Below are 16,279 nucleotides of genomic sequence, written 5' to 3' on the forward strand. Positions count from 1 at the left end.
TGAGTGCAGCCGGGTATGTACTCAACGGAGTGTGTAATGGGTTTGTCAAAGTTCACACAAAGGAAAATTTGATAATTTACCCTCATAAAGTACAGTTCAAAATTGATGGGGTGGGGAGCATGGAACAAAATGACACGTTACAACAAGCATGCCGGTTGTCCTTCTGTCTCACCTGCCCTGTGTCGAGCAGACTGAGCCTTGCAGGAAATGGATGCCTCCTGCCCTTCTACTCTACAGTACGGCAGCCCCCCTCGCTCACTGCCTGGACTTACCTGTGAATTCTAACGTCATCCTAACACTGAGCAGAGGCAATGTTCACGTTGGCAGAGTTTTTCATCAAAGCACCGGCACTTTGTACACGAAAGACTTTTTTGTGTGACTAGAACATTTCTTGGAAATTACAGTTAATGTAAGACCATAAGGTATATGAGAGTCAAAACATCAAATCGGCTCCACCATTCAATCGTGGCTGATGTTATTTCAAACCAATTCTTACCTCCTCCCCCCCCCCCCTTACCAATTCAGAACCTATCACCCCCTGCTTACATACACCCAATGTCTTGGCCTCCACTGCCCTGCGTGGCAAAATTAGTCTGCTCCATCATGGGTACTAGCCTCTGTTGTGTCCAAGACATCTTTAAGGACCGGTGCCTCAGAAATGTGGTGTCCGTTATTAAGGACCCCCACCACCCAGGACATGCCCTCTTCTCACTGTTACTGTAATGAAGAAAGGTACAGAAGCCTCAACGATTCAGTAGCAGTTTCTTCCCCTCCGCCATCCGATTTCTAAAAGGCCATTGAACCCATGAATACTATCTCGCTTTTTAAATTTTCTATCTTTGCACTATTTTTAATTTAACTATTTAACATACATACACATACTTACTGTAATTCATTTTTTGTCTATATTTATCATATATTGCATTGTACTGCTGCCGCTAATTTAACAAATTTCACAACACATGATGGATATATTAAACCGGATTCTGATTCTAAGATTCGCTGAAGAAATTCCTCCTCAAACCAGTTTTAAAGCGATGTCACTTTATTCTGAGGCTGTGCCCTTGGATCCTAGACTCTCCTATTAATGGAATACCCTCTCCACATTCACTCTGTTCAAGTCTTTTAGTATTTGGAAGGTTTCAATGAGGTCCCGTCCTCATCGTTTGAAACTCCCGTCTCGGAGAGGCCTTGAGACAGGCTTCTTATGGATTAAAGCTTTCATGCCTGGGACTGAAAACTAATTAGCCTTTGTGTGTTTTCCACCTAGTGCCACAAGATTGCGATGAGCAGACACATTGATGAGAGCATGAAGGTGCACCTGAATATCATGTGCAGCTTGGTCAGCCGACAGCGCCAAGATATCCTGGAGCTGCGGCGGGAGGTGGAGGAGCTCTCGGTCGGCAGCGACGGTGTCCTGATCTGGAAAATAGCCGACTACATGCGCAAGCTGCAGGAGGCCAAACTGAGGAACAACTATGAGTTTTTCAGCCCCCCGTTTTACACCCATCGCTACGGCTACAAGCTGCAAGTGTCGGCATTCCTCAACGGCAACGGAAGCGGGGAGGGGACCCACTTGTCGGTCTACATCCGCGTCCTCCCAGGCGAGTACGACAACCTGCTGGAGTGGCCCTTCTCCTACAAGGTGACCTTCTCCATTATGGACCAGAGTGACCCATCCCTGTCAAAACCGCAGCACATCACTGAAACCTTCACCCCCGACCCCAACTGGAAGAACTTCCAGAAGCCTCTAAACTCCAGGAACTCCATGGATGAAAGCAGCCTTGGCTTCGGGTACCCCAAGTTCATTTCCCACGAGGAGATCAAGAAGAGGAATTATATCAGGGACAATTCAATCTTTATCCGAGCTTCTGTGGAGATCCCTCAGAAGATAATAGCTTGAGCCTTGGCCAGGAGGAAAGGGACCAATTCACTTCCTTTAATGTTAAAAAGCTTTCCTTTTTATAAGTGTACATTGTGATACAAACAGATTGCTCGAGAACCAAAAGTTTCTGAGGTAGATTTGGGATTTCTCTGTGCACTATGAACCTTGCTACTGTGTATGTGCAAAAGATGGCATGGTACTCGAACAGTGAGTCTGCCCACTTCAGGGAGACAAAGAATACCTCCACCGTGTGGCTTTTTTTTAAACAAACAAAGAAAATGTACGTCTCATTTTGATTTGCCATTATTTCACCAACCGTGCTCACACTTTGGGGCATTTGAGAACATACTCAGTCTGATCTATATTCCCACTCTGAGGGGTCACTCCGAAAACAGATCCAACCCACGCAGGACTGGAGGAGGCAGTCTGAAGACATGTTTGGATTTAGAAGGAAATATTTTCCTCCAAGCAACTTTTAACTTTGTCCACAGACCGACCCGTGTGAAGAGATCAAGGGCACCGTAACAATATCCATTAAGGGGGAAGGATACAATTCTTTCAAGTGACAGTCGGTAATGCAAAGGGGCTCAACTCCAGGCTGGGTTTGGGTGGTGCCGAATATGTTTGTGTGTTTGTTTGTTAAAAGGACGAATCACCTTGCGTACTGTAAGCTGTTGAAAGTTGGCTTCTCAGGTGATCAAACATAAGCCAGCTTTCAGTATTAGTTCAGTGTTTTCAGAGTAGCTGCTTACAATTCCATGCTGGTCAGTGAGTGTGCGAGTGGGTGGGTTGTAGACTCTCCACCTGACAGGAAGCATCGTCCATTTACTCAGTCTCTTTAACAAGCAAGTGATTCCTCTTCCCATTTTGCTTTGTCAAAATGTAGTCCATGGAGAACAACCGTGTGCGTAAACACGATCACAGCCTCTGACAGCCATGTGGCCAGCAAGATTCGCAGGAGTGTAGTCCACTGACTTTGGGGACTGCTGATGTGGGTTCAGGGCTGTCTCTGGTTGTTCTGACTTTTCTCCATTCTATAACTTTGATAGATTAACATGGGAAGTTTTCAGGCATCCATTTCAAAGAGCAAAAGAAACATTCTGAGGGAAGAGGGTAAGAGAGGCCTTTATTTTCATCCCAGTGTTATTTTGGAACATGAGGAGTGACATTCGGTCCACAGGAAGGCTTCGGCCTAGTTTATATTTCTATTTGACCGTGGCTGATTGTTGAGAAATGCCCATTTAAAATGTTTTAGTGAACTAAGCCATGTGGAATAAGTAAGTGCCCGCATTCAAAGATGTGAATAGTTAAAGCTACTAATATATAACACAGTGATGTTAGAAATTAAAGAGGATTGTTTTTTTAAATTTCTCTCTTTTCAGTCATTCTTTTCCCTCACGTGCTCCCTCATGGAAGTTGCTATCTTTTGCTAAGTGCAAACGATATCAGGTGCAAACTGTTTCTATGTCAGTGTCTGCGTTCACCGATTTTGAAAATGGAAAATTTTTTTCTAAAGCTGAATATTTTAAATGAAATTACATCTACAACTTTAACTGTTTTTTTGTAGTAGGTTAGAGACTCGAGAGTGTTTTTGTAATAAAAATAATGAAGAGGTGGGAAATAATCTCAATGGCATGTTAATGTAATTCCATTTTGTAGGTTACTTAAAACATTTGGAAAACTTTGGAGTTGCCTTCTGCTTTCCAAGACTCCCATGTATAATTTCCCTTCTAAAGCTATTTATTTTTTAGCTCTGTTGTTGATCATCGAGGTAGAGATGCTTAAAAGCCAGAATAAGAGATGATTGCCTGTATGTTCGTCTTTTTCAAAATAAAATGTGTATTCATACAAACTCCGTGTGTTGGTTCTCATTTTCGAGGAGAGGACTTTATTTTAAACTGCGTGGATTTTGGGGAAAATGATAGAACTACAAGATAAGAGGCAGAGATCAAGGGACAGCCAGAGACTTTTTCCCAGGGTGGAAATGACCGATACAAGGTCATAATTTAAATGTGATTGGAGCGAAGTATTAGGGGATGTTGGAGCTAAGGATTTTTTACAGAGAATGGTGGGTGTGTGGAACACCCTGCCAGGGGTGGTAGTAGAGTCAGATATATTAGGGGCAATTAAGGGACTCTTAGATAGGTGCATAGATGACAGAGAAATGGAAGGCCATGTTGGAGGGAAGGTTTAGATTGACCTTAGACTAGGGTAAAAAGGTTGGCACAACATTGTGGGCTGAAGGGCCTGTACTGTGCTGGAATGTTCAATGAAAAACAAACACGTGTCATAATATAACTAGCAGTTACATGTTTCACCACCTCGGGATATTGCCAGGAATAGCTCATGAGCAACGAAGTATTAGAACTTGTTGTAACTGTGACGTTAAGTTCCCAGAAACTGCAAGGTGATTTGCTTAGTGAGTTGAATGCAGGGTGTGGGATTATTTTTGTCCACCTCACCTGAGAGAAGAAATGAGATCTCGAACAGTGATCCTCTCTGTCAGCTTTATTACTCCCCTTTGAATGCATGCAGCTCGAGCTCAAACTGCGATAACCTTTACCAGTGAAAGATGCGAGTGGGGAATTGTCGCAGTTAAGTTGCGTGCATGAGTACAATAGTAAGCAAGCTTGATTGACAGAATGATTGCCCGGTGATTTCCACTGATTTGAGGATTGGCGGCTGGATGAAGTGACGATCAGAAGTTGCCAATAATAGCTAATGGTAAATACAGACATTGGAGACAATTCTGACTACAACACACACTAGGTGCTGGAGGAAATCTGCAAGTCAGGCAGTATCTATGGAAACAAGATTCATTCTTTTCTGGCCTTTGACCTTTCCCACCCACCTGGCTTCACCTATCACCTTCCAGCTAGCCTTCTTCCCCTCCCCACATCTTTTTATTCAGGCATTCCCCCCCCCCACCCCCCCAACTTCCTTCTCAGTCCTGAAGAAGGGCCTCAGCCTAAAACGACAACTGTTTATTCATTTCCATAGATGCTGCCTGGCTTGCTGAGTTCCTCCAGCCATTTTGTGTGTGTTGCTTTGGGTTGCCAGGGTCTTCAGACTTTCTTGTGTATCTGACCACAATGTTAGGAGTGCAAAGGGTTAAATGTCACAAGTAGCTGATGGGGGTGGGTTTTAGGACCTGGGGGGAAATACAATTGATATTGACCGCACGTTCCTTGCTATTGATGTCTTTGGAAAGTGCATTGTTGATTTCCATGAAGCTGTGTGCAGATTTCAATATAGCATTGATCCTGAAAGGAAGCAATTCTAATGTGAACAACAGCTAAAACTGCTCACTGTTACTCGCCAAGCACAGCCAATAGCTCCCTCATCAATGAATTAATTTGTACGGATTGCTGCAAAATCCACCATTGTCCCATTTGTGTGGATTTCATTGGTGCTTAATCCCAATGCACAGATGGATTTTTACATCAGAAGTTAAGGAGATGTTTATACTCCTGGCTTTAACACTATAGGAAGGCCCAGGATTTTTAGTCACCACAAAATTCACGTGACTTTGTAATCAGAAAGCGGGACACAGTGTCATTCAGAATTAGATTTATTTATTTATTGATATACAGCGCAGAATTTGCCCTTTCCAACCCTTCGAGCCATGTTGCCCAGCAACACCGTGCCCCCCCCCCCCCACTTCCGATTTTAACCCTAGTCTAATCACGGGAGAATTCACAACGACCAATTAACCTACCAAGCAGTATGTCTTTGGACTGAGGGAGGAAACTGGAGCACCCGGAGGAAACCCACATGGTCACCGGGAGAACTTACAGGCAACGGCGGGAACCGAACCGGGGTCACTGGTACAGTAAAACATTGTGCTAACCACTACACTTCCGTGCCAACCCATTTATCACGAAACATACAGTGAAATGTGTCAATGTGTTAACAATCATTTTTATTTTACATTATCCGGAGATACAGCACAGTAACCGGTCGTTCTGACCCAGCAGGCCTGGGCCGCCCAGTTACTTGGATCCTATAGAGAGAGTGCAGAGGAGATTTACAAGAATGTTGCCTGGATTGGAGGGCGTACCTTATGAGAGCAGGTTGAGTGAACTTGGCCTTCTTGGAGCGATGGAGGATAAGAGGTGACCTGATAGAGGTGTATAAGATGATGAGAGGCAGTGATCGTGGATAGCCAGAGGCTTTTTCCCAGGGCTGAAATGGCTAACACGAGGGGGCACAGTTTTAAGGTGCTTGGAAATAGGTACCGAGGGGATGTCAGGGGTGAGTTTTTCACACAGAGAGTGGTGGGTGCGTGGAATGCACTGCTGACGGTGGTGGAAGCAGATACAATACGGTCTTTTAAGAGCCTCTTAGGTAGGTACATGGAGCTTAGAAATATAGAGGGCTATGTAGTAGGGTAATTCTAGGCAGCCTCTAGAATAGGCTACATGGCCAGCACAACATTGTGGGCTGAAGGGCCTGTAATGTGTCATAGATTTCTATGTTCTATATTCTCCTGTGTGACCAATTAACCTACTAATCTGTATGCCTTTGGTAAGTGGGAGGAAGCTTAGAGTATCCCGAAGAAACCCAGACAGTCATGGGCAGAACGTACAAACACCTTACAGACAGCAGTGGGACATGAACCCGGGCAGCTGGAACAGTAATAGCAATAAACTGATGCACTATGCTACCCTGCCATCCATAACTTTGTTAACTCATACTAAAATGGAGACTGTAATAACTTAAATATTCCTGCCACTCTATTGCCCAGCCATACTAGCCTACCTTGCTTTATCTAACTCCTTTCTCAATAATTTATGACCATATAACAATTACAGCACGGAAACAGGCCATCTCGGCCCTTCTAGTCCGTGCCAAATGCTTACTCTCACCTAGTCCCACCGACCTGCACTCAGCCCATAACCCTCCATTCCTTTCCTGTCCACATATCTATCCAATTTTACTTTAAATGACAATGTTGAACCCGCCTCTACCACTTCTACTGGAAGCTCGTTCCACACAGCTACCACTCTCTGAGTAAAGAAGCTCCCCCTTGTTATTATTTATTGTAATTGGAACCAATTAAGCAGGGGGGGCTTCTACCTCAACCAGATCCCACAACAGTATTTTAATCCCCTCTGCGGTGTAATCTTCTACGGAGCTGTAGGATTGAGTCAGAGTAAACCTAATAGGGAATTACTTCTTCTGTTGCCTTCGCTTAAAAAATCTAATGTTCATTCTTGTTGTAGCCATTAATTCACTGAGAATGGCTCTACAATGCTGATTACTTCGAAATAGAGGTTATTTTTAGCATCCTAGATATAGTCCCAGCTGAGCTAATTAACCCAACCCAAATGAATTGAATTCTGGACCTTCATAGTGAGACTGCCTTTGTTGCTGCCTTACCTGCCTATTAGCATTTCTGCAGTTCATGCTTTCGAACAGGTTTCCCAAGTTTTTTGTGTCATGGACCATTAAGCGAGGGATTCATCTACCCTAGGTGGGAGCCCCTGCTTTACAGCCTTATCAGGAATTCTTAAATTTTATTAAATATCTTTGTCTTCCCCCTGCAAAAATAGTAGCTGAAACTCTGCACCGTGATTTCTACCAGTGGTAAGTCCTCAAGCTTACTAGAGACAGTGTGCAAGGGCATCTTATCCACAAACCAGAATTCACTCACACACAAGGGAAGAACATTGCCTGTTGAGATAGAATGTGTTTTTCCCTTGTGGGTAGGTGATTTTGTTTTATCTTTATGGTACAAATAATTTATGGCTAAATGTGTTTTTTTTTCATTTTTCTATTTTTTTATTTTAGAGATAAGGTGTGGAATAGGTCTTCCTGGTCCTTCAAGGCACGCCACCAGCAACTGGAAATGAAAGTTCTTTCTACTTAACTTTGGTACAAATGTAATGGAAAAAGTGCAAATGATGTTAGATTACCCATAGAGAGTGCCAGGATTGGAGGTGGACAGCAGCTTTTTAAAGGAACTGTTTGATTTTATTTATTTAGTGATACAGTGTGGAGTAGGCCCTTCTGACCCTTTGAGCCCTGCTGTCCCAGCAACCCCAAAACCCTGATTAACCCTAGCCTAACCTCAGGACAATTTACAGTGATCAATTAACCTATCAGCTGGTATGTCTTTGGACTGTGGGTGGAAACTGGAGCACCTGAAGGAGACCCATGCATTCCACAGGGAAGATGTACAAACTCCTTACAGAGGATACCAGGATTGAACTCAGAGCTCCGACCGGCCTGAGTTGTAACGGCATTGCGCTAACCGCTGTGCTACAGTGGAGCTTGTAGCTTTCATTCATGAACAACCTTTCTGTCTAACTTTTATTAATTGAAATACAAGTTCCCTGATGAACTGGGTTCGTCCTGAGCACATACCATTCAATTTTTTTGGATAACCAATTTGAGGTTCTATTTTAAGCTACCTGTGATGCAGACAGAAAATTTTCTAATCTCTTTCTGCAATTATTCGCATTCTTCTTTCGAACAACTATACCCTTTACAATGGGAATGTTAACCTTCTTGGGAATGGATTTTGGTGCTGGGACATTTGTCCCAGACCCCTGTATGCTGTATGTTTAGGTTTAAACTGGATAGTATATACCAATGCTTCCCAGAGTGGATGATATCGTTTCCCCCCCTCACCCCCCGGGGCAATGAGAGTTTCTAAGGGGGTGATAGGGAGATGCTTGATAGCAAGGGGGCAGCTTAGGGATTACAAGCTTAATTAAAGTAATCAATTACTTACTATAAGCCAGGGGTTCCCAACCTGGGGTCCATGGACCATTTGCTTGGCATAAATTAGCATTTGATCCTTAGTGCCCCATAATAAATTACAATGATCATGTAATCAACTCATCTCTTGCTAACTCACTGTTCTCTTAGACTTTGTTCAAAGCACATTATAGGTATTGAAAAGTAATATGACACCTCTGTATTTGGCATATCATGAAAAATAGGGACTCAAGAAATCATGTTGTGGATTTACGCCAGCACCAAGCAACCAACAGCTTACCAGTTGTGTGAACATTTTTCTCAAATGAGGCTATCAAACCATCTGGGCTCCTTGAACAGATGAAGAGAATGCACCCTGATAAAGCAAACAAGAACTTGGCTTATTTTCAGACACTTCGTGAAAACTTTCAGATATGGAAAACACTTCAAGACGTGTATGCCAGCTCTTCGCACCAAAACAGTGATGGGTTTGTGTGCTTCATACAACATTTGATTGCTCATTGTTAAATCTGGAAACCCCCATACAATTGGAGAAGGACTGATTCTGCCAGCAGTAAGGGATGTTCTGAATATGGCTTTGCCTAAGTCACCGGACCACATAATTAAAGTAATTCCGCTCAGCGATAACCCTGTTCAAAGACGAGTAGATGAAATGTCTGAGAATGTGGATGGCACATTGCGCAACATACTTAGGACAACAGAATTTGCTTTGCAGTTGGATGAATCAGCTTTGGTTATATTCAAATCATAAAAGATGAAAGGAAGCGTTGTTATTTGCAAGGGGACTAGAAACAGATACGAAGAGGGAGTCAATATTTTGGGTCGTTGAGCAGTTTTTCAATGAGAAGGACATTCCACACACCAACATTCTTGCTTGTGCAACAGGTGGGACACCATCCATGACAGGGCATCAGCAAAGGGTTATTACGTTCTTGAAAAAAGCAGTACCTAACATATTTACCCTTCACTGTGTAATTCACAGACAACGTTTTGTAGCAGAAAACCTAGGTGATCACATGCACAAATCATCAAACAGTGTTATCACAGCAGTAAATAAAACCAAGTCCACCCTCTCAATTCTTGACAATTTTGAAAGCTTTGGCCTGAGAATGATGAACAATTTGAAGGCTTGCCGTTGCACACAGAAATCAGATGGTTCTTGAAAGGAAACTGCCCAAGACGCTTTTGTGTGCTTTTTAAAACTGATGAAATTCTTTGAAGACTTGAATGCTTCATTCAGTAATTAACTCAGGAATATTAGGCATGACATTGCTTATTTGTCAGAATTATTCGCAAAGTGTAATGAAATCGATTTCCACCTCAGTCGTTTCCATATTTCTGTCCAAGTTAACCCTATTTAAGTGCAACATTGGTCGCAGTGACCTTTTCCAATTTCTGAGCCTGTCTGAGTTAGAAAAGAATGAAAGAATACCAGATGATGATATTCAAATATACACCCTCCTGGGTGAGCTACATAAAGACATGTCCAAAGAGACTTCATCTCTTGATCCAAATTCCAGATTGTGTAATAAATTCATTCCTGAACACTTGTAATGAGGAATTAACAGGAAGGATGGGGGAAGAACTGATCAAACTACAAAATGACTTTGAGCCGAAGCCAAGATTTATAAAATCATATCAGGACTTTTGCTTGCAGAAAGAAATCTCTGAGTACTACCCTGCACTGTGGAAAAAGGTCAGGACGTTCTTTATTGTCTTTTCTACGTTATATTTAGTAGAGCACAGCTTCAGTACAGTCGTCAAACTTATTTCAAAGCAATGAAACAGGCAAGCAAATTACTGAATGTAGTGACATTCAGCCTGATGTTGAGAAGCTGATAACATTGTACCAAGCCCATCCATCTCATTGAGAGGTGAAAAAGCAATGAAGTAGTGAATAGTTGGACTACTAATTTATGTTCTAAAATTGTTGATGAAAATAGTTTTTATTGTAATTGAATGAAGAAATAATTTTATTTGTAGCTTTAAATTGATTAGAATTTTTTTTGCAATCATTTGTCACTGCTTTGAATTTGCAGTTCCTGTTTTTTCCCTCCATGCATCGTAAATTGAAATATTTTATGTGCTTATGCAATGGTTGGAAAGGGAGAGGGGTCACTGGGGACGTGGTCTGGGAGACAAGGGGGTGGTAACCTATAAAAGTTTGGGAACCACTGGAGTAGGCTATCTCATTATTAAAAAAGGGCTGTAAAAGCAAGGGGAGTTACAATTATTACTGTGTTCAAATGGTACACAAATTTAGCATGAGTTTAAGGGTTAACATATGAGGAGCGGTTGATGGTTCCGGGCCTCTACTCACTGGAGTTCGGAAGAATAAGGGGGTATCTCACTGAAATCTATTGAATATTGAAAGGCCTAGATAGAGTGGAAGTGGAGAGGATATTTCCTATAGTGGTGGAGTCTAGGATCAGAGGGCACAGCCTCAAAATACAAAGATATGGCATTAGAACAGAGCTGAGGAGGGATTTCTTTAGTCAGATGGTGTTGAATATGTGGAAGTCATTGCCAGATAGCTGTGGAGATCTTGTCATGGGCAGATATTAAGCAGAAGTAGATACTTCCTTGATTAGTAAAGGGGTCAAAGTTTATGGAGAGAAGGCAGGAGAATGGGGTTGAGAGGGATAAAAAATCAGCCACAAAGAAATGATGGAGCAGACTCGATGGGCCGAATGGCCCGATTCCGTTCCTATGTCTGACGTCTTATGGTCTAAAGCAATTACAACTGTCACCGTGCAATTGCTTTAATATTACCAATAGTAATTACTTCGTTGTAAGGGTTATGCTCCCCTCCTGTTCTGCAGAGATCGATCTGCTGGATGACAGTGCTAGATGAGATAAAAGCCTTTAGCCTCTTAACCTATGCACAATAAATAAACCATGAATTCAACTGAGGTATATCATCGTGGGCTTCCATGGCCAATGGAGACATCGATCGAAACATCCTCTCAATCAGTTCTGCCTCTCAAGACACAGACACTGCCTTGTTGCAAACTAACCTATCAAGGCAGTTACATCAGCACTTGTGTGAGCTTGCTAAAGAACTCTGGTGCAATCATCCCACATCTGACATTGAGACTCGGAGCTGGGCGTTTCTACTCTCAGGGTGTAGCAGAGATAAATAAAAACCCTGCTCTGTTGAATAATTCAAACCAAACGTTGCAGTAACAGAAACAAGTTATTAGAGTTGCTTCATTCCACGTTTTTGTTTGAGTCTGCTTCAGGGGAAAAATAAAATGTTATTTTGCTATTCAATGATATACTCAGCCAGGTTCTGAAGGACGCAGGCCACTCCCTCTACAGAGAGTGATGGATAGAGCCCAGTGAATCATAGGTAAAGCCTCCCCATCACTGAACACATTTACAAGGAGCACAGTCGGACTAAAGCAGCATCCATCATCAAGGACCCCCACCACCCAGGCCATGCTCTCTTCTCACTACTACCAGCAGGCAGGAAGCACAGGAACCTTAGGTCCCACGCCACCAAGTTCAGCGACAGTTATTATCCTTCAGCAATCAGGCTCCTGATCCAGTGTGGATAATTTCATTCTCCATAACTCTTACCTGATTCCACAACCTACAGACTCAACCTCTGTGTCTCATGTTCTCAGAATTTTTTTTTATTATTCGTCTTCTTTTGCACGTTGGCTGTTTGTCAGTCTTTAAGTACAGTTTTTCATAACTTCTATGGTAGTTTGTTATTTCCCTGTAAATGCCTGCAAGAAAGGATATGGTATATACTCTCAAGGTAGTATATTATGATGTATATGTACTTTGATAAACTTGACTCTGACATTGATTCTTGGAACACCAGGGTGTGAACGTAGCTGTGGGAGAGGAGAGGCAGTAAGGATGATAGGGTCTCCCAGAAGGCTGCTGATGAACCTGTTAATGACAGCCTGGTGGTCCATGATCATATAAGCTTGCTCTATAAAACTTCTCAGCGTAATGCTCTCCAGGCTATGAACTGGAATATCTGCTGTCCAACACAGCCAGAAGCAGGTTAGCTGAATACTCGCCTGGGTGGAGCTTAAGATCACTTAAATATAAACTTTAGGATTAACTTTATTCATCAAGTCCATTTTGCATCTATTAGGAAAGTTCATTGGTGTGTTGCCACTGTATGCAAAAATACACATTTAACAATTACATCGAATAAAGACATATATAAAAATAAGTTAGAAGTACAGATATGGAATAAAACGTGTAAAAATATGTAAATAAGTATTTACAATGTAAACAACATTATAAGAAGTGTCTTAAAGTGTTTACAGTGCAGTGCAGTGACTAAGGTAATAGACAGAGGGGGTCGGGGTTGGGTTACCTAGAATGGTTGATCAGGTTAACTGAATGGAGGAGGAAACTTTTTAAATAGGTCAAGAGCACTTTACAGAAGGGACCTTTTGAAAAAGGCAGCATCAGCTGGCTCTAGGCTTTAATACTTTGTATGCATTGTGATGCTGCTAAGGGATACACCATTTTTAGCTTAATTCAGGTCTCCTTTTTGCTATGCAGCCACTATTATTTGGGACAGCTAACATGACATCACTTGGGTGAATCAGGAGAAGGCAGCTTTGAACTCATGACCCAGCACAACTGTCAATTTGCTTCTGAGGGCAATTGCCTTCTTAGAGAGCGCAAGAGTACTCGGCCGCAGGTGATGTGTCAATATGATTTTCTCTTCTGGTGATCCATCGGGCATGTTTACAGAAGCATTTGTGCTACTTCTCAAGGCTCTGCGTGGGCAAGAAATACACCAGTAAGCAAAATCAAGGTTTTCTCCAGTTTACAGCACGGTTCTGTTCCTTTGAACTGTTCTAAACCTGAACAGCTCAGGAGTCATGAACTGAATTTGTAAGCAACTGAAGATGTCTGTAACACTACAGCAGCGGGCAAATCCACTCCGCTCATCTCTTAAAGACCTTAAGACATAGGAGCAGAATCAGGCCATTTGGCCCATTGAGTCTGCTCCACCACTTCATCATGGCTGATCCATTTCCCTCTCAAACCCATTCTTCTGCCTTCTCCCCATAATCCTTCATGCCCTGTCTAATCAAAATAAGACCATGCAATTGCTGGACAGGCACTCAGTGGCCACTTTATTAGGTACTCCAGTACATCTGCACGTTCATGGAACTATCCAATCAGCCAAATATGGTTAAGAGGCTCAGATTCAGGGTATCTCAGAAACTGCTGATCTCCTGAGATTTTTCACACACAACAGTCTCCAGAGCTTAGAGAGAACAGTGCGGTAAACCCAAGAAAATCCGGTGAGCCGAGGTTCTGGGGGCAAAATCGTCTTGTTAATGAGAGAGGTCAGAGGAGAATGGCCAGACGGGTTCAAGCTGACAGGAAGGCTGTTCTCCACGTGTTACAACGGAGGTGAGCAGAAGAGCGTCTCTGAACGCACAACTTGCCGAATCCTGAAGTGGACGGGCTACAGCAAGAGAAGAACAAAAGGTACCTAATAAAGTGGCCACTGAGTGCAAGACAGGTGCTCAGAAGTTGGGAGGGCCTGTGAATGTAGGGCAACAATCGGAAAAGACCATGACCTGCCATAGTTATCTGAAAACAGGCAGGGTATTTTAAGCCCCTGTACTAAATTCCAAAGTACTGGTCTAATGATCAAGGGATGAGAGAGACCCAACACTAGAGCTAATTTAGATTGAACTAATTAAATAAATTAAATTAAAAAACTATTATTATTATTATTACTGCTGTTCATGAAACTAATGGATTGCTTAAAACCTAATGGCCTTCAGAGAAGGTAATTTGCCACCAGAACCTGGTGTGCCTTACATTTGACTGCAGAACCACATATGGTTGGTGCCCTAAATATCTTCTGAAGCATCTTAGCAAATGATCCGGTTTGGGGAGAGACAATGACCATCAGCCTTGTCTGAAAAGCCCCCAAAACGACAGATTGATTTCTTATTCCAATGTGCTCTTAATGATGTTCACATTCATCCTGCTTGAGGAGCCGGAGGAGGGAGTGACAGAAGTACAGAATATGACGAGGGAAGTTGTGATTTGCTCTGGAAGTTTAGCAATCTGAGTATTAGTCATTATTCATTTGAATATTCAGTTTATAGAACAAAGAACGGTTCTTACAAAATACGGAAAGGTAAATTTGAATAAATTAGGCAAATATTGAAAAGGGAACTGAATTTGCTGAGAGAACAAATACTCTTTGCACCTTAGCCCCAAATGTATGAGCAAAAGGTTCCTAAACCTATTGTCACAGAATCAAACAACATGGAAATAGTCTACTCCTATCATATCAGTGCTGGGAGAACAAATACTCATTGCGCCTCAGCCCCAAATGTTTGAGCAAAAGGTTCTTAAACCTGTTGTCATAGAACCAAACAACATAGAAATAATCCACTCAGCCCATCACACCTTTGCTGCAATTTAGGATCTAACCACACCACCACTACATGAATTTCACTTCATTTACTACAAATTCCCACTAACATCTCCCTTTTCATACACTACCACTGTCCCTCCTCCCTATTTCTACCACTGACCTGCACACAAGGGGTAATTTAAAGTGGCAAATTGGCCTACCAACCTGCTGATCTTTGGCATTGTGCAAACACCCAGGAGGAGCCCCAAGCGGCCGCTGGGAGAGTGAGAAAGTTTCAAACTCCACACGGACGGTACCCAAAGTCAGGAAAGAATTCACGACACTGGGGCTGCGAGAGGCCAGCTCAACTACAGCTGAGCTTTATGGTGCAATATTAGTCTCACATGACATCTGAGCACAAGGGTCCCACAATCATGCAACTCGAAGGAAAGAGAGCAGGAGGACAGGAGGAGAGAACTGGGGCTTTTCTCTTTGGAGTGAAGGAGGATGAAAGGTGGCTTGATAAAGGTGTACAAGATGATAAGGGGCATGGGTAGAGTGGATAGCCTGAGACTTTTTCCCAATGCAGAAATGGCTAATTTCAGGGGGCATCATTTAAAATTGATTGAAGGAAAGTGTAAGGGCGAAGTCAGAGGTAAATTTTTTACATAGAAAGTGGTGGGTGCATGAACCACTCCACCAGGGGTGGGGGTAGGGAGATTTAGAGACACTTAGGAGACTCTTAGGCAGGCACATGGATGAAGGAAAAATGGAGGGCAATGTTGGAAGGAAAGATTAGATTGATTTTAGAGTAGGTTAAAGGTTCTACATAACATTGAGGGCTGAAGAACATGCGTTGTACTGAAATATTCTATGCTGTATAAAGTTTAAAATAAAACAATATTTTAAGTACTCTGCATATAAGGAAGAAAACTGTTAATAAAAATAAATAGATTTCAATTCATGTTTTGAATTTTTAGTTAGAATTCTAGACACAAGTCCCCAGTATATTAATAAAAGTAAATATCCCGATCCTCAAATAATATCTATACAAGGCCTTAATTTAATGTTTCATATTGAAAGATGACACATCTGACAGAGCAGGGCTCTCTTGGTACTCCTCTGGAATGTCAGCCTGTATTAATTCTTCAAAGTAACTGAAAAGCAAAAAAGTTGCTGATGATCTGGGAGAAAAGCAGAAAATGCTGGTGATTCTCCACAGGCCAAGCAGCAGCCATGGAGAGACAACGTGCTTTAATATTTCAGGTCAATGACCTTTTATCAGCTCAAGAGTCATCAACCTG

The 16,279-nt window shown here is 42.4% G+C and overlaps 1 protein-coding gene across 1 annotated transcript in view; it reads left to right on the forward strand.

Annotated features, from left to right (window-relative positions):
- Positions 1–3,737, forward strand: part of LOC140731691 (TNF receptor-associated factor 4-like) — a 114,403-nt gene extending 110,666 nt beyond the window's left edge. The window contains exon 7 of the mRNA XM_073053375.1: positions 1,271–3,737. Coding sequence (XP_072909476.1) covers positions 1,271–1,903 — 633 coding nt within the window. The 3' untranslated portion in view covers positions 1,904–3,737. The remainder of the gene's footprint in view (positions 1–1,270) is intronic.
- Positions 3,738–16,279: the final 12,542 nt, after the last annotated feature.

This window comes from Hemitrygon akajei, chromosome 8 (genome assembly GCF_048418815.1).
Source record: "Hemitrygon akajei chromosome 8, sHemAka1.3, whole genome shotgun sequence".
NCBI classification, from domain to species: domain Eukaryota; kingdom Metazoa; phylum Chordata; class Chondrichthyes; order Myliobatiformes; family Dasyatidae; genus Hemitrygon; species Hemitrygon akajei.